Source organism: Camarhynchus parvulus, chromosome 14 (assembly GCF_901933205.1).
Source record: "Camarhynchus parvulus chromosome 14, STF_HiC, whole genome shotgun sequence".
In the NCBI taxonomy this organism is placed as follows: domain Eukaryota; kingdom Metazoa; phylum Chordata; class Aves; order Passeriformes; family Thraupidae; genus Camarhynchus; species Camarhynchus parvulus.
The window spans coordinates 723,601-746,611 of NC_044584.1; the positions used below are offsets into that span (position 1 = coordinate 723,601).

The 23,011-nt window shown below is 45.5% G+C and overlaps 1 protein-coding gene across 9 annotated transcripts in view; it reads right to left on the reverse strand.

Moving 5' to 3' along the window:
- NPRL3 (NPR3 like, GATOR1 complex subunit) overlaps positions 1-18,415 on the reverse strand; it is a 43,012-nt gene extending 24,597 nt beyond the window's left edge. Inside the window, exons 1-7 of one of the 9 annotated variants that reach the window (XM_030958339.1) lie at positions 18,274-18,415; positions 16,688-16,757; positions 11,757-11,795; positions 8,262-8,391; positions 5,027-5,101; positions 2,812-2,965; positions 1,509-1,590 (exon numbers count right to left, since the gene is read on the reverse strand). In XM_030958339.1, the coding sequence (XP_030814199.1) occupies positions 1,509-1,590; positions 2,812-2,965; positions 5,027-5,101; positions 8,262-8,391; positions 11,757-11,795; positions 16,688-16,757; positions 18,274-18,391 (668 nt within the window). In that variant the 5' untranslated portion in view covers positions 18,392-18,415. Of the gene's footprint in view, positions 1-1,508; positions 1,591-2,811; positions 2,966-5,026; positions 5,102-7,219; positions 7,505-8,261; positions 8,392-11,385; positions 11,398-11,756; positions 11,796-16,687; positions 16,758-18,273 lie in introns of those variants that run through there. The other 8 variants (XM_030958348.1, XM_030958340.1, XM_030958342.1 and 5 more) reach the window with 8 other exon arrangements.
- Between the last annotated feature and the right edge of the window lie 4,596 nt (positions 18,416-23,011).

Below are 23,011 nucleotides of genomic sequence, written 5' to 3' on the forward strand. Positions count from 1 at the left end.
GCTGATCTGACTGCAGGTATAACAAGCATATTTCCTATGCTCTCATATGAAGTATTAATAGAAAAGCCCTGCAGAACATTTCCTTATCACTCAACAACACCGTCAGCTCCTTTTCAAGTACAACTTTCCAATCAAGCACCCAGGCACTTCAGATTCTTTACCAACACCAAAAAGGTCTTACATTTGCTTTTGACAGTGTCATACAAAAGTGTCAAAATCCAACTTGCACCACTTCTTCCCCACTCACAATGCCTAAATGAGGGAGAAACTGCCTTGTTTTACAGCTGGGGGCAGCACCAAAGTGCATTTTTCCATGGTCTGTTTATTCCGCCTTATCTCTGGGAAGGCTCACATCAGCACAGTCCATGAGCTCTGTATTCCTACAGTCACAGCTACATGCCACAAGATGTCACTGTGCCCCTAAAATATTTGGAAACATGATTAGGGTTTGCCCAGTCATAAATACACAGCCCTAGAGGAAGAGAAAAATATAATTGGAATATTAGAATTACAGGCTGCATAAAAACTGCCTTACTTAGGAGTTTAGTACTTAAACTTTAGTACTTATGTTTTGTGCAAGGTGTGTGTAACCACATACAACATTTCTTCAAACAAGATGAAATTCACAGGTCTGGAACACAAAGAGCAGCTTAGCAGAAGTTTCTGATGCCCTATGATATTATTTAGCCTCCCAGTGCTTTACCTTACAGGGCTCTGATCCCCTCTGTACATGAGAAGTCACAACCCAGGCAGGATAAAGGGTTCCCTGAGGAAATCCAGCCTGATTCCCTGAATCCCTGACAAGCACCTCAAGCAAGGGGCACAGCATCTTTTCTCCCACACAGAGGTTCTGTGTCCCTCTGTCCAGGCCCTTCCCCAAGCACAATCCTGGCTGCAGGAGCCTCTGGGCCCCAGGAGGCAGCACTGACAAGCACAGGTTCCTGCTAAAGCTCAACAACAGCCCCACACTGCTTTGAAACCTTTGCTAGAACTACTAACCCAGTCAAGACACAGCATGTTACACTTTCCATTCTGCTGGAAGTCTCAGCATCTCATCCAAATTTGCTGTCCAGACATGCACAAATGGGGCCAGGGCAGTGCCTGACTTGCCATCAGTGCTCCTGCAGCGCTTTCCCCTTAGCTGCAGGTTTACAGCACTCCCTCAGTGCTGTGATGCCTCTGTTATGGCACTGGTCAGTTCTACACTTCACTTGTCAATAGGTGGCCCTGTGCTAAGGAAGAAAATAATAATTCTTAAAGCTGTGACAGGCATCATCAGCTTTTAAGAACAGGACAACAAAGACAAACCAAGGTAATGATTAGGATAGCAGTTCTGCAAACATTTCACCTGACTTCCAGGCTTCACATTGCTCTGCCTGGTTTAAAACCCAAACCCCAATGATTAACAGCATAAGGAAGTGGATAATATCCTTAGGAACCAAGCCAAGAGATTTCAATGAGAAACAGCATACTATGAGCCAAGACTGAAAGGCTAAAATCCAACTTACCTGTCATATGTCTCTTTGAGATCTCTGGCCAGTTTGCACTTGGGTAGGATGTGATGAAAAGGTGACTGGGGCCCTTCTGTGGCTATGGAAAGATTCAAAACAAGAAAACAAATAACTGACTTCAAATCAAAGAGTTTCCTCTTCCCCCACTGGGTATCGACCTGTATCTTAAGGACACAATTTGTATCATTTTAATCTACAATTATCTTTCAAATCTTTTACAATAACTCAAGTTACACATTAAGATGATAATAGTGAATTATTGCCAACTTCTGCTAAACCTCAACTCAGTTAAGCCCATGTAACCAAATTTGACAAATGATGACTTTCAATGCTTTGTTTTTCTAGCTGTTAGCTTTAATTTTTAATGCTTGCAGCGAGATAATGCATCACTGTCAGAGTTCACCTTAAATAGTACATATTGTTATGAGCATTACAGTTACAGAGCATTTTCCAAGTACTATAAAAATGCTCTGTAACTGTTTGCTAGCTGGGTAACATCATATAAGAGTGAAGCTTCCACATAAGGAGCCTGGTGACCCAGCAGACAGCATTAAAGCAGGCAAAACTTGCTCTAGGTTGGGTGAAGCAGGCCACACAGGAGCTCTTCCATGTCAGCCTGACAGGGAGAGGCAAACATGATGGCTCAGGGCACAGTCTCCAGGGATTGTGCTGAACTTAGCTAGCAAAGAAATCAAAGAAATTACTTCACCTCTGTCACAGACATGTTTTATGAAAAATCCTTTCCTTAGGATGTTTTCTCCTGAGAAGCTGAGAGGCCTCAGGAACAAAATGTAAACAATGGTTATCTGCTGCTGGAAAATGCAACAGGTGCATCTTTGATTGGTCTCATGGGGTTGTTTTTAATTAATGGCCAATCACAGTCCAGCTGTTCAGACTGTCTTGGTCAGTCACAAGCCTTTATTATCACTCTTTTTCTATTCTTAGCTAGCCTTCTGATGAAATCCTTTCTTCTATTCTTTTAGTATAGTTTTAGTATAATATATAACATAAAACAATAAATCAAGCCTTCTGAAACATAGAGTCAAAACATAGAGTCATTCTTGTCTCTTCCCTCATCCTGGGACCCCTGTGAAGGCCACCACACACCTCTAAAACTCACATCTCTGCACAGGGATAGTGAACTTGGCTGAGGCAAAATGCAGGGAAAAGCTCCCAGAATGCTACAGAGCACCAAAACTTGTTCACAGTGATCCCGGGCACGAGAGAAGCAAGAAGGCACAACCAGCACCTCCCTGGAAGAGCGTTCCTGTTCAGAGCCCCTGCTGCTGAAAGCACTCACTCTCTGCCATGGCTGACACCTCGTCCTGGATGGCCAGGATGAGCTTGGCCTCGCGGGTGAGGTACTGGCAGCGGCGCTCCTCGTGCTGCAGGACGATGGCGATCCTGCGCGACAGGTTGTGCAGGCAGCTGATCACCGACGGGTCCGCGTTGGCCTGCGGGGAGCACCAGCAGCCTCTGAGCCATGCAACGACAGCCACAATGGGGAACAGGCAAATGGTTTCCCACTGAGACCAACAATCTGCCTCTCAACTGGAAATGAACAGAATTTTCTCTACCCGCAACCAAGCAGAATCTCGGAGGTGTCCAAATGTAATTTGGATTTTCAAGCTCGTCTAAGTGCGTGAAAGGAACACCACACCTGGAGAGGGATAGCTCTAGCTGGGTTGTTTTTCCAGTTGTTAACAGGCCTTCTACCAGCAGAGAGCAAAGATCTCAACTTCACACAGTGAGACAAGACAGTATCAAGCTTTTTGAAAAGGCAGAATATCCTGATGTTCAGGTTAAACTCAGTGGCAGCACAAGGGCTGCAGTGCCTTTAACATGTCCCACTAACTCCGTGTTGCCACACTGGTGTTTGTCCTATGTACTGACAAGGCAGTAACTAGGTAACAATTACCAGCTCACGACCAATATTTTCATCCCAAATCTGTATTAATTTGGATCTATGCTCCCAAAAAATTCACAAATATAGCTTATTGCTGCATTTATGAAAGTCCCAGAAAGAAAGTGCTGGAAAAATCTATCACATCAGTACAGCTGCCAAGGGGGGTGAGGGGGAATTCACTAGCTCCAGCATGAGTCAGCAGCTGCTTCATGTTTGTTAAGACATTTAAAAGAATTTAAAGTTCTGGCAAGTGACCACTTGGCACAGAAACCAGCAAACCGTGACTCATCAGTTTTTTGACTCTGCTGTTCTTGCTGAGTCACGCCACGTTGGTAGCCCTGAAGCTCAAACACAGCAGGATCAGTGCTGATTATCACACTTGGGCCTTTGCCTGCTCTGTCTGCCCACTGCAGATGGACACTCATCTTTATCTCTGAGGGCCTCCACCCACCTCCTGCACTGCACTGCTCCATCCCAGGAAAAAATTTCCACTTGCTTCTTGCCCAACACTGTCCAGAAACCTGACTGCTCCCTGTGAACTAAGAGTGTCTCATTTGCCAAGTGGATTTTGTGCTGCATCACACACACAATAACATCAGTACCATCTCATGGCTGAAGGGCAAAGAAAGCAAGTTTCTCCTAGAAGCACTAGAAATTAGATTCCAGAAAAATGTGGGCTAGTCTTCACAGTGAATGAAGGAGCATTGGTTTCAACACTTCTGCTGCCACACGGCTCAGTGTGCATCATCAATGTGTGTGTCTGCAGGTGCATCTACACACACTTCCCTGCAAGCAAAGCACAGGGCTTTAACAAATCACCAAAACCACATCTCTTAACATGTGAAATCTCAAATCAACTCCTCCATTGCAAATTCAGCACTCCCTGACCCAGGAGTGTCCTAAAGCACAGGAACATTGGACTCCCAGCAGAGCTCTGTAAACAATTTCTGACTTGATTCAGGTACTTGTCCTGTGTGAAACCTTGCTCCTCATCTGAGGACAAGCCATGCAGGCTCGGGCCATGTCCATGTCACCACTGCAAAGCCAGTGGTAAGAAAAGTACTAGTGCTAAAAGGAAAAAAAAATCCTTTCACAAGCAGGGAGCTGGAGGTTTAAAAATTATGACATTACATCCAGTTGAGCACAAATCAACCATTTCCACAAAGATGACTATTCCAGCTCCCTCTTTTATTTTTAAACAACCTGTGGACTGGGAAAAGAAAGCCAGAGCTCAGAAATCAAGTAATGCTTGAACATAATGAAATTTCTAGGGCTTTACACACCTAATTAGCCAAGCCAGGATCCCTTAAAACCAGCATCTAGTTAATAGAGGATGCCTGAAAAAAATTCCAGGCAGAAACTACGTATTTGTTCTAGGTTTTTGCTGAGCATTGAAACCTCATTATTCTTCACTTGTACCTTCTTCTCATTTAGCTGCTCAGCTGCTGCTCCCTGGCACTCTCCCTTTACAGTGACCTCACTGCTGAGAGAAGGCAGCTTTCAAACACTGGCCATTAATCACAAAACAAGCCTGGAGTGTGAGCCTACTGCATCGTCTCATGCATGCAAGGCACATCCCACTGTCAGATGGAATGGAGACAGTCCTTACCCTTAGGGCAAACACCACGTTGAAAAGAATCATGGTGGGCATCTCTCTCTTTGGTGAGGGGTCAGTTTTGGATACCTGAAAAATATTTTTTAGAAAATCCCATCGGCTAGTGTGAGCTGGAGACAGTAACAGAAGGAAAGTAATTAAAATTTTTTTTCAAAACATGTAAATAACAAGCTGAGAAAAGAGAGCAGACAAATCAATATATAACATCAAATATGACTGGCAAAATATAGAACTATGCTTTTATTTTTAATTGGAGTATCACAGTTACTCTACAACACTGCCTTTGCTGAGCAGCTGTGAAGATTTAAACCAAAGCCTTTTAGTCACAAGCATGGCAATGAGTGGCAGTTAAGGCAGCACTCTTACTTAGTGTCTCTGTTATTACATTTAGCATCATTAGGGATCTTTGGTTTAAATTCTTTAGCATAACTGTCAGATATACTGTCCACAGAATTCCACAGATCTCAGGCCACAGCTATTCCTTCCTTTCCTAAAATCCCCATTCAAATTTCATCTTGTTACAAGCTGCTGCTTTTATCACACAAAATATGTTCTAGAACAGCAGTACTAAAATAAAAGGTTTGATTTTTCCCTTCCTGCAGGATTTCAAACATATTATCCAGCCCCTCTATTCTCTTCGTAGCAGAGAGCTCCATTCCTAAGGCAGATTCAAACTTTCCAGTGAGAAGAAACAGCTGGAGCTGAGACAAGCAAGTGGAATTTGCACAGCCAGACCAGCTGCAAAGGGAGCACGTGTCGCCACAAGATGGAGCACAAAATGCAGAGGACATTCCCACCTCCCCTGAGGCTCCCTGCTCAACACCACCCCATCCCCAGTGCACACAGCTGGAACCTGCCAGGCAAACAATAGTTGGTGTCGACCCAAAGTATGTGCAGCACCTGAGCCAGGGCAAGCACAGAGCAGCATCTGCCCTTCCCCACAGGCTCCAAGCACCAGCAGTGAACTGCTCAGGACTGAACTCCAAAATCTGACTGCTTTCACTCAGGAGTCTCTGCATTTACAAAACTAAGAGGTGATATATATTTTTGGTTTTTTTTTGTCCTAAACTGAAAATTACATTCTGTCAGAAAGGTAGTGATGGGAGAGCGGTAAAGGCAGTTTATCTGTTCTGGAGTTACAGGTTCCAGGACATCTTGTGAATTTCCAAGTGTAAGGACTGATCCTGTTCCTTCCTTAAAATCAGAGAAACTACCACCACTAACATCAGTTGGGATGCAGGCTAGATTCCATATCAACTCATGTCCAGAAAAAAAGAAGAAGACTGAGTTGGGAAAGAAAATGCTGAAGGAATTTGAAGAATTCAGAACATTGCCACATAAAAAGCAATCTGGCACACAAGATTAAATGTTTGTGCTCTTGTAACTCCTGAATCTCACTGGAGTAAGAATTTCCTGAGCTGTCCTGTGGATTAATTCACTGCAGTATGGACTCTCAGGAAACTCAAAGCAGAGGCTGCTGGGTTACTCCAGACACTGCCTGAGTGCTTTTCCATGGGAAAGCAGCTCCATCTGGCTTCCTCCTAACTGCAGGAAGGTCCCAGATTTACACTGACACAAACCAGCAGAGATGGCTGCCACATCTAGAAGATTCTGGACTCTAGAAAGTTCTGGGGCACTTCCCAGGGTGATAAGACACACCCAAAAAGAAGTTCCTTCAGAAGTAACAAAAAAGTGTTTACAGCTCTTTATAACTTTATTTATTCGCCCAGATGCAATTTTATTTAGACAAACTGAAATGAAGTGACATTTCATGCAATTAGGATTCAACTGATTAGAAAGAATGTACAATAATAAGTAGTGAAAAAAATGCAAATACAAATTTTCAACCTCATTTAGAGCACATCTAGGAAACTGAACCTTTCAGATGAGATTAATAAAAGACAGAAAAATGATCTGAGGGAGAACAGGCTACTGCTGTCAGAGCCTTGAGGGCACCAAAAGGTCTTAATGGCCCTGGCCAGGACCTGTTCCCACACAACTTCTCCCAAGAGTCCATGACTGGGAACTCCATTTAAGCTCAGCCCAGGGCCTGGAGCTGTGCCTGTGTCCAGGATGGACCTTGGATCTGTGCCTGTCTCCTGGTTTAGTACACCCCACCCTTGTCCTGTCCCCTTCTGCTCCTGGCTGGAGTCCCAATACAGACCCTGGGCCTGGTTCCCCACTTGCCTTGTCTGGGGCTGCTGATGGATTTGCACAGCTTGGGCACACTTGAATCCTGTCTTCCAAGAGAGTTTAACTTTTCAGGGCTGAGTCTTGGTGATCCTCCATGACATTTCCTGCAGACTCACAACTGAGTTCCCAAAGTAGCATCTTTTGATGCTTTAGGGCAGCTCCTCACTGGGATTAAAGCAGTCTGGTCCTCTAAATATCATGCAGCAGTTACCAACAAGCTGTTTCCACCTCTAATTATAGCTAGAAAGCAGGACAGAATTGGCAAGCAGACTTTTTCCCCTGAAAAAAGGAATGACTTAGCAAATTTGATGAAAAATGAGACCAAAGCAGTTCAGTGACAGGGATCAGTGTTGGATTCAGAAATTACCAAAACCTAGTTCATTCCTACAGTTGAGCAGGAAGAAGGACCAGGACAGGGAATATCAAAAACACAGAAGCAGGTGAATTCTTTCCTGGATTTAAGCAGGGCCTTTTACAGCCCAGATAACAAACTGCTCTCATTCTAAGCACCTAAACATAGGCCATGGAGGAAGGTCTCAATGCAAACAGCAGCCTGACTTGGTCCACAAGAAAATTCTAGATCTCTTTCAACATCCTACATATTCCATCTAAGTCTTGTGGATGATCTTCAGCCTCAGGAAAAGTTAAAAGCCAAACAAGGCTGACGCAGCTTTTAGCATTTGTGAAGGTTTTTTGGTGGTGTTTTTTTAACTGCCACACTAATTAGAGGTGCTAAAAGCTAACTTGCAGTAACTAAAATAGTGAGAAGCAGCTTTTTGAGTTGGAGTGCCCAGTTTTACTTCTCTTTACTCACACTGCTTCCCTACAGTAACCAGAAGAGTTTCTGCGATCACTGACAGCTCCCTCAGTTTGCCACTCACTCCACTGACCCAGAAGTAAGCAAAAGACAGCTTGGAGCATCAGGGAGTAAAAGCAGGATCAAAAGCCAACATGCTCATTCTGAATTGCAGGTTTCCTCACTAAAGCCAGGCAGTTTGTGAGGAAGGCAGGTCCCCAGAGGGGATCTCACACCTACCTGCCCAAGGGCATGCTGGAGCAAGGTGGGATGGCCAACAAAGCGAACGTTATCAATCTTCAGTTCAAACTTTTTGCCACACATATCTGACTTGGTAGCCAAAATTGTTGCCAGGATGACATCTGAAAACCTTGAAAAGCAGAAACAGAAGTTATTACAGTTTTCAAAAAGCACACCCCCAAAATAGTCCTCCAAATACAGATATATTTAACTCTGAAGTTTTTAAGGCATTGTAAATTGTGACTAGATTGCTGTACCTGGAGCACCACCAATTATGTAAAATTAAGGACCCCTAAATTACATCCCTCAGATCACCACAATTATAAAACAGGAAGCGTTCACAACAAAGACTGCAGGGTCATGCTCATTTAGTTACATGCTCAGCAAAATACATTGAAAAGATTAGATGCAGTTTGCTTAAATATAAAAAGAGCTGGAGTTAGCCATTGCCTGGATTTAGCTGCAGGTTAATGAACTTACTAAGCAATTACATATTGACACAGCCTGTCACTCAAGCACAACAGAGATCTTTAAGCCACCCAATATGGCAGAGGGGAAGGCAAGAAAGAGCTGATTCAAATAAAAGAAACACAGCCAATGCTTGTCCTTCCTTTCCCAAAACTCATCAGTGACATTCCAAGTTCCTCATTTAACAGATCTCAACCTGGGCTCAGCAGACCACTGGCACCTTCCAAGAGCTGCCTGGCCTCACCTGGGTTTTCTCATTTGATAAATCACATTCATGACAGGCCAGGCCCTTCCCAATGCCCAGCCACGGGGTTACTGAATTGCTCTGGACTGGTGAGGGCAAGGCAGCAGCTCTGAGACAGAGGGCAAGTACCCACAAGGGGTCAAAACCAGCTAAAAGTCCTGTGTGACAAGGGAGGAATTCCACAACTGCTCTCTCTGATGGCCTTGCAGCATTGGTCTGGTCTCTACCAACACTTGTCTTCCTCAAGGTGTCCCCTGGGACAGTGAAGCCCAAACCCACAGGGAAGAGGATCTCAACTGCTAGAGTAAATTTGTTGCTCTAGAATACAAGGCTTGTTATTAACAAGTTCTTTCCTCATCTGTTTTATAGAAGCTCGTACTTGACCAAATGAATTTCAGACCACTTTCTGATGAGAGCTGGTTTTTAAGAATGAAAATGTTTATTGCATTTTGTGTATTTACACCCAGGGATGTGTGCCCCTGCCAGACCATCCCCCTAGAGCAGGCAGGTATCCCAGATAACCCAGTATCACTCAGAGAGGAGGGCAGGCATGGGTGTGTGCTGTGCTCACCTTATCTCTTGGCCACAAGTGAGCCCTCCATGCCCAGAGAAGCAATTAATGTAGCTTAGTCCTGCTTCCCTCTGAGTCATGGAGCACTACAGAAATTAAGACAAATGCACTCAAGGACACAGGGGGAATTCCTTTTATTTACAAATACTGGAGATGAAGGACCACACAGGCCCAAACTGCCAAAGCCCCTGGTGCTTGTACAAACAGGTCACTCTGACCACAGCACGCTGCTTCTGTTTGCTTTATGGAAGGAGCAGCTGTGTACAAATTCCCAAATCCCTGGCTGCTCTGCTCCAAACTCCAAGCTGAAGGCAAGCAGAGACTAGCCAGAGACTCCTGGGGCCACTGAGCCCATGCTCCTCAGCCACTGGGCTGCACAGCTTGGGAAGTCTGGGAGCAAAGGGCAAAGAGCTGGAACACAACGTGGACTGACAGTTCCTGGAGATCACATTCAAAATAGGAAAAAAAAAAGTCACCATGACAGCAGTGAGCTTCTCCTCCTCTTTTTGCCCTGTTCAGCAGCTCGTTAATAGGCTCCTCATGGAGCCAGGAAGATGGGAACAGCAGTGAATCCAAAAGGAGCATATGTTTTGGGGGGTGAGGGGAGAAGGAGGGCAAACTAGAAAATGTCGGCTTCCTGGTAAGAAATGAGTTACCCTTCCCTCCTCCAGCCTTGGCAAAGGATACCTGGGAGCTGATAAACTGATCATTCTGATAACTTCCTCAAGGAATTACACCAGCAGATCCTTTAACAGATAAATGTGGTGCTAAAGGTGGGAATTCAGCAGTTTCCCAGGGGAGCTCTTGACACCAACAGCCCTGTCTGGCCTCCCTCACAGGTGGCTCTTTGGGGAGGAAGAGATTACAAGGCTGATTTTGGAAAGCCCTCAGGATCCTCTCACTAGCAGGGCCTTCTGTGTCTGGGAGAGTACTGCATTGCAGCCAGAGGACATGCTCAGGGGCAGAATCCTGACACAGGTGCACCTCCTATCACCACAGGCTCTCCCAAGAGTCACATGGACTCCAGTCCCATTCTCCTCTGACAGCCTGGGTTTATTGTTTTGCTCTCTGGGTTTTTTTAACCCTCAGTGCTCTACATAATTTTGACATTTCTTAGGCCTCAGGACAATAGGGAAATCGAGGAACAGCAGATATGTTATTCCCACTACTTCAATTAGTCACCTCATCTTAGAAAATGACACTTTAAATATTTCAACACACATTTTCCAATCTTTGGGGTATGTTAGGATGACCTAAAAACACTGACTTCTCAGAGGCCCAAGAGTTTGTTAGAAGCAGATTAGGTTTTGCAGTTGGGCATTAACCCTTCTCCTTTTATGAGATTAGTCTGAGCACTGTGAATTCCAGGGGGAAACAAACCTCTTCTGTACTAAGGAGTTCAGCAGGCAGAAAGAATATACAATAAACAAAAGCTTTGATTTGTCCAAAATACTCTACTACTCCTCTCCAGAGCACAACATTGCAACAGCACATTAAAAAGAAAGGGGAAGATTCAAACATTAATTCATTTTTTCCCCCAAGAATGGATTGTAACTTTTTATATGCCACAGGAATTCAAAGCAAGGCTTTTATTAAGAATTTTTCTTTGAAGTAGTTTAGAACAGGATCTGAGTATGCAGGTGAGGTTTATGTTAAGCAGGGACTAGGGATGGGTTTTTTTTCCCTTCTGGGGCCCTGAGTTAAGCACTTTTCCCTCTCTGTGTGTAATCATCCCATTTAGCTGAGTGGGGCACCAAGAACAAGCAACCAGCACAGCTGTTCAAACCTGAGTCCTCTAAAGAGCTCTCCATCATTACCCTGGGATTAAATAGATTACTCACTGATCTGCACTTTCAAGCCATTTCTCCTCAGAAAACAATTTGATTTAGGGCTCCTTGTTGGAATAACTACAATGCCAAGGCTATACTTGTTGCATTCCCAGAGCCTCACAGCTTTTCCCAATTCACAGAGGGGACAGTGCCACACCCATTCTGGATTCCCTACAGGAAGCACAGAAATGTTAGTAGGACCTTGGTAATTATCCTGGCACAAACCTTTAGCAATACATTTCCTACAGACACTGTGATTTAGCATATGATTTTCTCATCATTCAGTGTAAAACAGAAACCAGAAACAAAAGCACAATTAAAAGGATGGTGAGAAAAGAAAGCCATTCTAGACAAAGGTGATTGTTTAGAATGTTTGGTCTTACCCTGAAACCAATTGCTCATCAGTTAGAGGACATTGGTCTCTGAAATGGGAACATGGCCATAAACACAAAACAAAACACAACAAAAGAAAATAAACGAGGCAAGTACACAAAATACAAAAGAGAAAAAAAAAGAGATCATATTAAAAACAAGGATGAACTATTAAGGGTTAAACTCCTGTAAAGGAAATATAACTGTTGAGGAGACTCTAAAGTTAATGGAAGGTGAATTCCAGGGATACATTGCAGGCTGTTTGACAACATGGAGAAAACAGGCTAAGGTAATTTAGTCCTTGCACTAGCAGTGGCTGCTGCCACGTGTTTTCCCAGAGTACACAGCATTTATGGAGCTGATTTCCAGGACACTTTTTAATTCATGCTTACCTTAAGAGAAACAGCAGAGGTTGCAGCCTGATTTAGAGCAGATTCTAAACCTCAGTTTCTTTCCTAGACTATTGCTATCATTTCCACCAAAGAAGCTCCCATGCAGCCCCAAACAACCCACAGCTCTTCCCAGCTGGTTCTAGTGCTTCCATACCCACAAGACTTGGGAAAAGAGGATGCCAAGTGTTTGTTGCTGCAGGATTCTGTGAAGGGCCTGGCACACACAGCCACTACTGCTGCTGCAGGGATCCACACAGCAGGCACAAGGCTGGCCAGACTCACAGCACACTGAAATCCTTCCCTGTCTCTCTCTGTGCCCCAGGCAATAAGCACATCTTAGGAAAAGGAGATTGAAAAAGCTTTCAAGGCAAAGAATCCTAAACCCTTCTTTACAACAGGTGTACAAAGCAGGACTCAGTTAGCACCTGTACTCACTTTTACATCAGAAACACCTGTTTCCATTTTAACATCCAACTGCCACTTTTTCCCCCAATTAAGATTAAAAAAGTCTTGTTTTATAAAACAACTTCATAAATGTACTGAAAAATTAATTTGATAAAAGCTTTATACTAACCCACATGAGAAAGGGGAGGCAAACTGAAAACCTCCAACAATTACTTGATACAAAACACAGCAGATTTTTGCCAGTGACAACGAAAAGAGAACCCAGAGAGCCCAAATGACAAACTACACAATGGGGTGACATTACAGGAAGGGTGTTTCAAGGAATGGGTGCGTGAATGGAAAAGCACAGGCTTACAGAAAGGAAGCCTTTCAGAACAAATACAAGGAACAACACTGGAGTCCAGTGAAAGAGGGACAGAGGAAACAAATGTTATCACAGGAGAACTACTGTTTGTCAGAAAGGGACATTCAAACCCTTGTTTGTCAGTAACTTGGGGTTTTTATAACAGAACCATTTGCTAAATTTGCTAAAACTCCTTCAGTTAGTCAGCTCTGCTACTAAAAATGCTAAGTCTGCTGTAACATATGCTACTATATGTGCCTCCTCATTAGAATATTTGCTTGCAGGCTATACCACCTTCAGAAAAACTACAAGAAAAACCTATTCCAAACCAATTTAACATAGCATTATTTTATGGCTTTAAAGGAGTAATTGCCTCACATTTTTTCAGAGGAAAGAAAGAAGACTGGCAGGCATCTCCATAAACATTGGGAGGGGGTGTATTCCTGGCAAAACACTCAGAAACTGAAGGATGTTTTTGAAAAGTGCAAATGATGAAAGGCTGAGAAGAAGCCAACAAAGAGAGACACTTGACAAGCAATTTGTTTTGACAGTGACAGTCTTCTGAATACCTTTTTGTTGCATGGCCACCATCAACACACCTCAAACACTTTTGCTGCTCAACTTGCTTTCAGCAGGAAATAAAGTATGTACTCTGAAGACCCAAAGACAGCCCCATTGAGCAGAAATGAATACAAGCAAACACACCCCAGGAACCTGAGGAAGGATTATCATGAATAAGCTGCCATTGTCTATAAAAAAAACCAAAAAGCAGAACAATTACCAGGAAATTGAGCCTGGAGGCTAAAAGAAATCCAATTACCTGTACAAATATGCTACATGGAAATGGAGTCAAGGCACCTAAACTGATCTGATTTTGTCCCTCCTGAGAGCATTAAGAAATACATGCACCTCAACTGCTCTAGGAAAGGTCAGTTCCAAAGTAATGATCTGGGCTCCAATAGCTATGGGGGAAAAGCAACAGTAAATCTCACCTAGGACACAACTGGGGCTAGATTACTAATAAATTAAAGACAGCCATCCAGTATAAAAAAGGATGACTCCAGCCCTCTTAGGAACTATTGCAGCTACAAGATAAATCTGAAATAACCTTTGTACTGAGTATGCAGTGGGAAAACCCCATCCCTACAACATTATCAAACTTGCCATACACCACCAACTCAACTTAGCAGTCTGCCCACTCCACAGCCTCACTTTGTGCCACCAAAACCACCCATGGGTGCTCCTGACATGCAGGGATTGAAAAGAACCTTTTCCCAACTCTTCATCAATGAAGTCCTCCAAAAATAATACAAAATCATTTCATAAATCACTTTTATTGTGGACAATTTCAGACAGAAAATCATCACTACCAGAGAACAGACTGGACTTCATGCTGATGAACTCTCTCCATGGACTGAGTGCACTGAGTGTCCAGGAAGGGAACTGCTGCACTGCAGAAGGATCTTACAGGGATGGAGCTGCCACTGAAGGAATTGGCTCTCACAAAACCAGTTGCTCCATTCCTGGTCTCTACAACCTGATCTTCAATGGAAACACACACACTGAACAAAAATTCATAATGTTGGTGAGGAAAAAAATCAATGATGATATTGGTTTCATGGCATATGAAGGTTAAACTTCTTTCCTTTCCCAGTTTACAAAGCAGGTGCATCTCCCTCCCTCCAGGGGATCTGCACTTTTCTGCCTCCACTCTCCCCTTGGAATCTCTTGTATTCCAAGGCACCAACCTCTTTTATCCTAAAATTGCCTGATATAAATCAAAGTTGGAGCAATCCATTGCACAGTTTTGAAGATGCCTTTTTGTCTTCTGCTGGAAGAAGCATTTGTATTCTTAAAACTTGCATATTTTTTCCACCCCATCAGTCAGTGGAAAACACAAACTTTGCCAACAAAGCTTGTCTTGTCTAATTTAAATTAACAGCACTCAGTATACAAAGAGCATCAGCATGTTCTTCTACTAGAAGGTACCACTGAAGAGGACACATTTAACTGCTACATTAGCTGTGTGGGATGCAGGGGACTTAAGAGTGATGATTACACTGCTGCTGGGAAAAAGCTTTCACTAATCAAACTGGAAACAAACACAATTTTGAAAGGGACTTGGAATTTCAGAAAGCAGGTGCCCAGCCATATAACCAGAACCAGCAGTGTGCTAGACTCCAATACCCAGCATCTAGAAGAAATAAACTTGCAGAGCAACAGAAATGCTGCTGGTCTTCTATTTCCCTTTTCTTATGCATGGGAGATACAGACAGATCTGAAAAAAAATCTTTTCTTAGTAACAAATACCTGACCAGGAGATTAAGCATGAACTTTCATGCCCAGTGTCCTGGACATCACTACAATGAAACAATCTAAATATTTGTTTAGTGTAGGTTACATGCCAGCACATTCAATTTAAAAATCTGCTTCAGGAAAACACCAGCAGTTTTCTCACCTGACCATCATTTGAAATGATAAAAGCTTTTCCTACATCACTGCAGTAATCACATATTGTCTCACACTAACTCAGCAACACAGGCAACATACAATAAACACAGCCACACATCAAGGGCTTTGTCCAACCTGCCAAAACAGCAGAGGCAACAAGAGTCAGTGTCAGACAGAAGTTGGTATCATTCCAACACCTTCTTAATCTAGCTAGGGAACTTCTAGAGCCAGGGGTTTGAACACTGAGCTCTCCTGCCATCCACAGCCCAGCCTCAAAAGCCAGTCACAAGTTCCTAAACATACACATGGTCTGCTTCCCCTGCAGCTGAGCCCTGTCCATGCTGCACTCACTGGACACACAACCAAAGGTTGTGTTTGAGGGCTTCAAAGGCATCAGAACGGCAGGAGATACAAATTGCCTCAAGCAAAATGTGTTTTCATAAGATCCCAGTCCTGGAAAATGAAATTAACTGATGGATGTTTACAGTCACATGAGTGATCTTAATTTCAGCTAAACCATTCTCTGTCATAAAGTTAACAACAATCTTACATTTACAAAGTGATGATTACTTCTTTAGTACTCTTATAAAAGAGAAGAGCAGCAAATACTTCTTTTCTATTAATATTGGAGATTAAAATACATATCAGAAAAAATATCTGCAAGTGAACTATGGGCCAACAGACAAAAAAACTTTTTCTCTCTCAGATTTCTCTCATATCTAGTTGTGATAAATTTAGAACTAGGCAGCAGATTTCAAATGTTCAGCAAAACTAATTAGAGGGTCCATCCATACATACACACATGCTGAACACCACACTGCCTATCTTCAGTACATTTGTTACCTTCTGATTTCCTGTACCTAAAAAACTCTCTTCAAGTGTCAGTTTCCTTTTGAGCCACTGTGTCACACCACTGACACAACAGCAGGTCTGTCTGGAGAAACAAAATTAGTTATTCATTAGTGCACAGCAATTCCATAAGACCATTACATGAGCTAGGGAAGAAGTTGAGGCAACTGAAAAATACATCTAGTTAGGAGTAGGCAGGTAAAGAAAAGTGGGATTTTGCCAAAGGATTAATACTCCTAGTTTTGAAAGGGCAATATTGCCTTTCTAACCAGCACAGAATAGCTGACCTTGCCCAGGAAACAACAGATTCAGCAGCATTCCCTGGTGAGACAGTCCTCTTTACTAAGCACTAAGTTGCTCATAACTTGATATTAAAGCATTTTCTGCCAGGTTCTTTTATGGAGTGCAAGACAATGTGCCTAGGAGCTAGGAGGCAAGAGAGCAGGAGGCTGTTTCTCCTCCATTCCAACCTCTTAGGCAGAAGAAATGTTTTCCCTCCTACCTGGAGTCCCCATCTTGATCTTCTGTGGTGTCACCAGAGCCATTCACAGCATATCGACTCCTTGGTTTGTCTGAAGCAAAGAATAAAGATAAATTTACCCAGGAAAAATCTTCTTAATGTGTGTGTGTATGTTTTTCTATCCTCACTCAAAAGAACATTAAAAAAAATAGGAGAAATTTTTTATCCTTCAGGAGATGAAAAGGAGAAAGTGAAATATACACAGAAACTGACACAGGTAACAAGTTTGCAGTTCAAGAGTGAAAAGTAAAAGTCTGACCAATGCAATTTCACTCCTTATTGCTCAGGTTTTGGGACAATGACCCACAGTCATAGGAAGGGAAATCCTTTATCAACAAAAAGCAGGAGGGGGGGTGGCAGGGAAACAGTCAGCAAAATAAACAACTTTTCATATTTCACCTATAAAAGTGGAAAGGGAATTAGAGACCAATCTCTCTTCATAAAATGACTCACAACCTAAGCAGGGGAGTTAAACTTCTCCCAACACACAGCCACCAGCATATAACCCAAATCACACAGCTCCACCACCCCACAGCACCTTCAGGCCCTGCTCTGATACTGGTCCCAGTCCAGCCACAGGCACTGTCCCAAATCACATCCCTCAAAGCAAGAGGTGCAAGCAGTACTGGCACCTGAACAGTCCCATACTCCTGTTTTCCGGGAGAAATTAAACCTCCTCCAGCACACTATTCAAGACCACAGACTAAAATTTTGTAATTCCTACCCATTATTGATTAAAGCTTGTAGCATTTACTAAATCACTTCTTCCAAATCAGTGCCTTCCTTCTCATCCTGCCTCCTCCTTCCCCTGCAGCTCCCAAAACCCACAGGATTCACCTGCCCTGGGGACAGAGGTGAGGTACCAGGTGGACAGTGACAGCTGGCACTAATGTGGTTCAGCTGATGGATGAGAGGGGTCCCAGGGCACCTGGGGGAGTGAGGGCACTGCAGGGCAAGGGCTGAGAGGTGCAGAGCCCCATGGGGAGCTGTGAGGGGTGCCAGGTCCTCATGGACAGGGGAGTGAGGGGAGCCAGGTACCCACAGAGGGGTGTGAGGGGTGCATGGGGTGATGACAGGTACCCACAGAGAGTGAGGAGTGTCTGGGGTGATGACAGGTACCCACAGACAGTGTGAGGGGTGTGTGGGGGATGACAGATACACACAGAGAGCGTGAGGGGTGTGTAGGGAGGATGACAGATACACACAGAGTGTGAGGGGTGTCGGGGGGGGGGTGAGTGACATACAGAGTGTGTGAGGTGTGTGTGGGGGATGACAGGCACCCACAGACAAAGTGAGGGGTGTCTGGGAGGATGACAGGTATCCACAGAGTGTGAGGGGTGTCTGGGGGGGGATGACAGGTACCCATAGACAGTGTGAGGGGTGCAGAGTGCCAGGTGACGGGTACCAAGCCCCCATGGACAATGTGAAGGATGTGAGGGCGGGTTCCGGTCCTTCACGGGCGGTGTGAGGGGTCCGTGTGGGACACCAGCCCCCCAGGGGAGGATGCCAGGCCCCGGCGGAGGCTGCTGCGGGCGGGGGCAGCCGCAGCTCCCGGCGGCGGCACTTACTGTCCTGCGCGGCGGGGTGCTCGGCGCCGCGCTGGAACGGGAAGCGGAACAGCAGCTTGTTGCCGCGGCTGCCCGAGCTCACCAGGATCACGCTGATGGGGCTGGTGCTCTCGCCCATGCCGGCTCGGCCTTCCCGCAGGAAGGGCCCGGCTCTGCGCCTTCCGCTTCCGCCGGCACACGGTGCGGCCGCGGCTACGGGCGCCGGCGGGACCGCGCGACCGGGGCGGCTCTGCCCGGCGCTGCTGTGCCCGGGGCCGCCTCTGCTCGGGCCCTGCGCCCCACGGCCCGTGCCCAGTGCAGCCCAATGCCCTCAGTTCTGACCAGCATCTCATGGCCCCACAGCTCGTTCCCAGTACAGCCCAGTGCTCCCAGTTCAGACCAGCACCTCACACACAGCCCCATCCCCAGTAAAGCCCAGTGCTCCCAATTCCGACCAGCACCTCAGACACAGCCCCATCCCCAATTTAGGCAACTGTCCCCAGTTCTGTCCAGCATCTCATGGCCCCACAGCTCGTTCCCAGTGCTCCCGGTTCATACCAGCACCTCTGCGGGTTCATACCCACAGCCACATCCCCAGTTCAGACCAGCACCTCACACACAGCCCTGTTCCCAGTACAGCCCAGTGCCTCCAGTTCTGACCATCACCTGACACTTACTTTCTCTCAATCACCCCAGTGTCCCATGGACACCACTCCCTGCTCCACACACTCCCAGTTTATTCCAGTGCTTCACATGCCTGCAGCCAGCACCTTCCAGCTCAGCCCACTGGCCCCAGCATGGCCCAGCACCCCCAGTTCAGCCCCAAACCCAGAGAGCGCATGGTGGCCCCAGCCCTGGATCCCTCCACAGGGGCTGCTGGATCCTGGACCACCCAATGCTGTTATTTGGCCACTTTGCGTCATTTGTGGGCTTTCAGATGGTACAGTGAACTCCAGAACTTTCCTGAGAGCTGGTAACAAAGAGCAGTGAGGGTTCATCATCTCCCCCACACCCAGACCACCCCCACCCAGGTTATCATCCTCATGGAAGAGTGGAACTGCCCAGGGCAGTGGTGGAATCACCACCCCTGGAAGTCTTCAAAAAACATGTGGATGTGGCACTTTGGGACGTGGATTAGTGGTGGACTTGACAGTGCTGGTTTAACCTAACACCTTGGAGTGTGTGTGTGAATAGGGATTTTTCAAAGTGCGCTCAGTCTGACGTGACTCTTCTCATGACACTTTCCCTCTTTTTTTTTCCACATCAGCAACTTTCTAGTAGCGACAGGGAAGAAAAGAAGAGCTCCATAAAACAGTATTAAATAACAAGGCCCATTGGTAATTAGAGCAGGAATGGAAATAAAGGAACACTGGGTAAAGCCTGCTGCAATGCCTCTTTGGGACATTTCAAACAGTTTTTTGAAATAACATTTCTGCCTTTCTGGAGCTAATTACACATGTGCGGCACACTGAGCAGAAGGGTAAATTAATTGTGAGAACAAAGGGAATTTGTTGTGGGTTGGAATGAGGCCATGGATGCTTTTTCCCTAATGGGAGAAGAACTGATGACCTCTCCTGGGTTTGCCATGGACAAAAGATAGGATGCAGGAGCTGAATGTGCATCTCCACCCTCCCTGTGCCAGCCTGGGTGCCACTGAGGGTGGATTTGCAGGTGGAGAATCCCTCTGTCCTCCCTTCCAGTCCCTCTCCATTCTTCCACCATCTGGCAGTAGATTGCTTCCATCAGAGCTGCCAAATCCAGCGTGTCGATATTGCAGATGAATGATTGCAGAGGGCTTTTCCAGCCTTACTGGTTCTGTGACACCAGGGTGCCTGCAGGGGGGCAGCTGTGGAAGTCAAACCTGTGGGCTCCCCGTGCTCCTGGAAAGGCTGGCTTGGGCTTGTTGCTCATGTTCACCTCACAGCTCTGATACACCCTGCCTCATGGTTCCTGTGCTTTTACTCTTGCCTCTGCATTAGGAAGGGTGACATTACTCCCCTGGCAGAAGTCTTGGTGCCTTCATATTTTTTTGTGTTTAAGCAAGATCAGAAGTTATCAGCAATTATATTTGAGGATGCCCTGGGGTTTTATGCAAATTCTTCTGTATTTCATTGCATTACTTAGATGCTTGGACACTCTGAGAAATCCCCACTCTGGGTTTTGCTCTGCAGTCCCCCCAGGGACACAGGACAGAGGTGGGTGGCTGAAAAGGCAGATGAGCAGCCCCAGCAGGGTATAATCTGCAGGGCCATTCTGCACAAGGCCCGTGATAACAATTGAGCAAGAGAAGGCAATGCTGAGGGGAGAGAGTTGTACTGGGGTGATTAAAGACCAGTCGTGTTATCACAGCAGAGCACTCCTTGTACACCAGCACTGGGCTGTCGTGTTAAAATTTCAGTGTGCCTGCTTCAAAATATAATTTTACTTTCTCAAATAATAAATTATAGGCCTATCTGTCATTCCCAGCTCTTGGACATTTAATTGTAGTTAGCCTTGTCATTTGAAGCAATGATTGCAAGTTCTTCAAGCCCTGGTAGGAAATTGAAGAGTAAAGCCAGGATTTAGATTCCACTTTCCAGACTTTCAAAATGTAATATGCCTCAAATATTTCAGAGTTAGAGCAGATATATGTCCCCCCCTTATCCACAGCATTCTCCTTGAGGGGAAGGCAATTCCTGTGGATAATACAGGCCCGTGGGGAAAGTTATCCCTGATCTCACAGTGATGCCATTCAATTGGATTTGCAATCAGGGCTGTCGGAAATTCGAATCCCACTTTTACAATTAGCTAATAGGTCTGTTACTTGCTTCTGCTGTTTAAAATGAGAAACTCTGGTAGCCAGCTTTTGGAACAGATTTTGGATTAAAAAGGACCTACATTAATTTAAAAAAAAAATCCCCTTTAGTGATTTCCTGACAAAGATTCATGATGTGCCCAAAGGTTGACATTCTGCAGTGGAGCTGTGGATCATCATGAGAAGCAGCAGCAGCAAGAGAGGAAGGCAGGTTTGGTGGGGTTTCCCAGAGGACGTGTCTTCTCTACTGGCCCTGTGGCAGAGGAACAGCAGCAATCATGTTGTCCAGCTCTTTGCATCCCCGAGGCCAGGCCCCCCTTGTCTCACTACCCCATGGGTAGCTGGAGCACTGGAATGAGGAATTTGGCTGAGAGACTCATGCAAAGCCAGGTCATTTTCCATGTCACGTTGTGTTGAGGAGCAGACTTCTCCCACCAGGCTTGCTCCCACAACAATCCCCAGCACAGCCCTGATCCTGAGTGAGCAATGAGCTCCTTCTAGCAAACCACTGTTACATTTTGGCTGCTCTGGCATTTGAGATAGCGCAGGAGTAACTCTTGGAAAAATAATTCAAATTCCATAATGATTTCAGTGATGATGAATCCTCCTGTGCGGACATCACTCTGTGTGCACACAAACCTTAATCCTGCAGTCACAGAGAAGCAATGCCCAGGTTACACAGAATAGGAAGGAATCCTCATGGTCTGTGCCTTATCCCTGTGTTTATCTGGGTCACAGCTTGGTTGAGTAACCCCTGATTAAAAGCACTCTCACTGTGGAGAGCTTGGAGCACTGCCATGAACATGACACATAAGAGGCAGAACTTTGGGGAGGAGACAAAAACATTATGTAAATGGATATTTCACAGCAGCATCTATATTTTCAAAGTAAATTTTCTATGGGAAAACTGCAGGTTTTGGAAATGTGTGTAGCAAGGGATGATTAATACAGCCTCTCTTGGTACTGCCATCCATTTAAGTTGTATAAACTGAATACCTTGTTTTCCTTGCTTTGGCTCTGCCTATGCTGCCAGTGGCACTTTGAACTGGAGACTGCACTGCTCTGCACCTGTGTAGCCAGAGTGAGCTCTGGGTTTTCAGGGGATGTGTATGGCACTATCAAAGGGAAGGTATACAAAGAGACCTCTGATAATATTCCCTGTGGTAAAACAATTGTCCTCCTTGTGTCTCAGATGTGTCCGCTTTCATATCCCCTCTTAAAGTGAGTGAATTACCCAGCCCATGCTCAGGAGGACTGAGGAGGATCTGCGGCACTGAACACAATCTGAAATTAAATCCCAGAGGAGTTGTTGGCCTCCACAGAGGGGATGATAATTCAAGATCCCCCAAACCCAGCCAGGCTTGCAGACTCAGAGGCCCCAAGTGCTTTGTGTCTGCCTTTTGGGAAAGCCCAAGGTTTATTCTAATTTGTGTGACAGATGGCATGCAGAGAAGCTTAAATTAGAGCCCAGTGCAGAGTACAAGGGGTGGGTCAGAGTCCTTCTGCAAGTGCCACTTGCCCCAGCAAGGTGTGGACGCCAGAGGATACAGAAGTTGCTGTCTGACCCCATCCCTGGTTCTGACCCTGCCACTGGTTCATTCCCACCTGAGCCCAGGATGCAGGGGCAGAGGCACAGCCCCAGGAAAGTGGTGTCTGTAGAGTATGGATCAACTCCTCCAGGCTGTGGAGCCTGCCCAGAGAGGAGAGCCCTCTGCCCATGTGACAGCACAGAAGAGATCCCTGTCATAAACACACACACACACAGGGGTGCCACCTCAAACCCAGCACCTTTCCAGCAGCACAGCACAGCTCCCTGTAGCTCCTGAGGGGCTCCAGTGTGCGCTCCTGTGTGACACCTGTGCTCTGGTACAGGTATCGATAGGCTGGGCATGCACCCCCAGGGATCATTGTCCCTGGAAGGGCTTTCCCTGTAGCATGGCTGGGAACACCCTCTGTGGCAGTGGG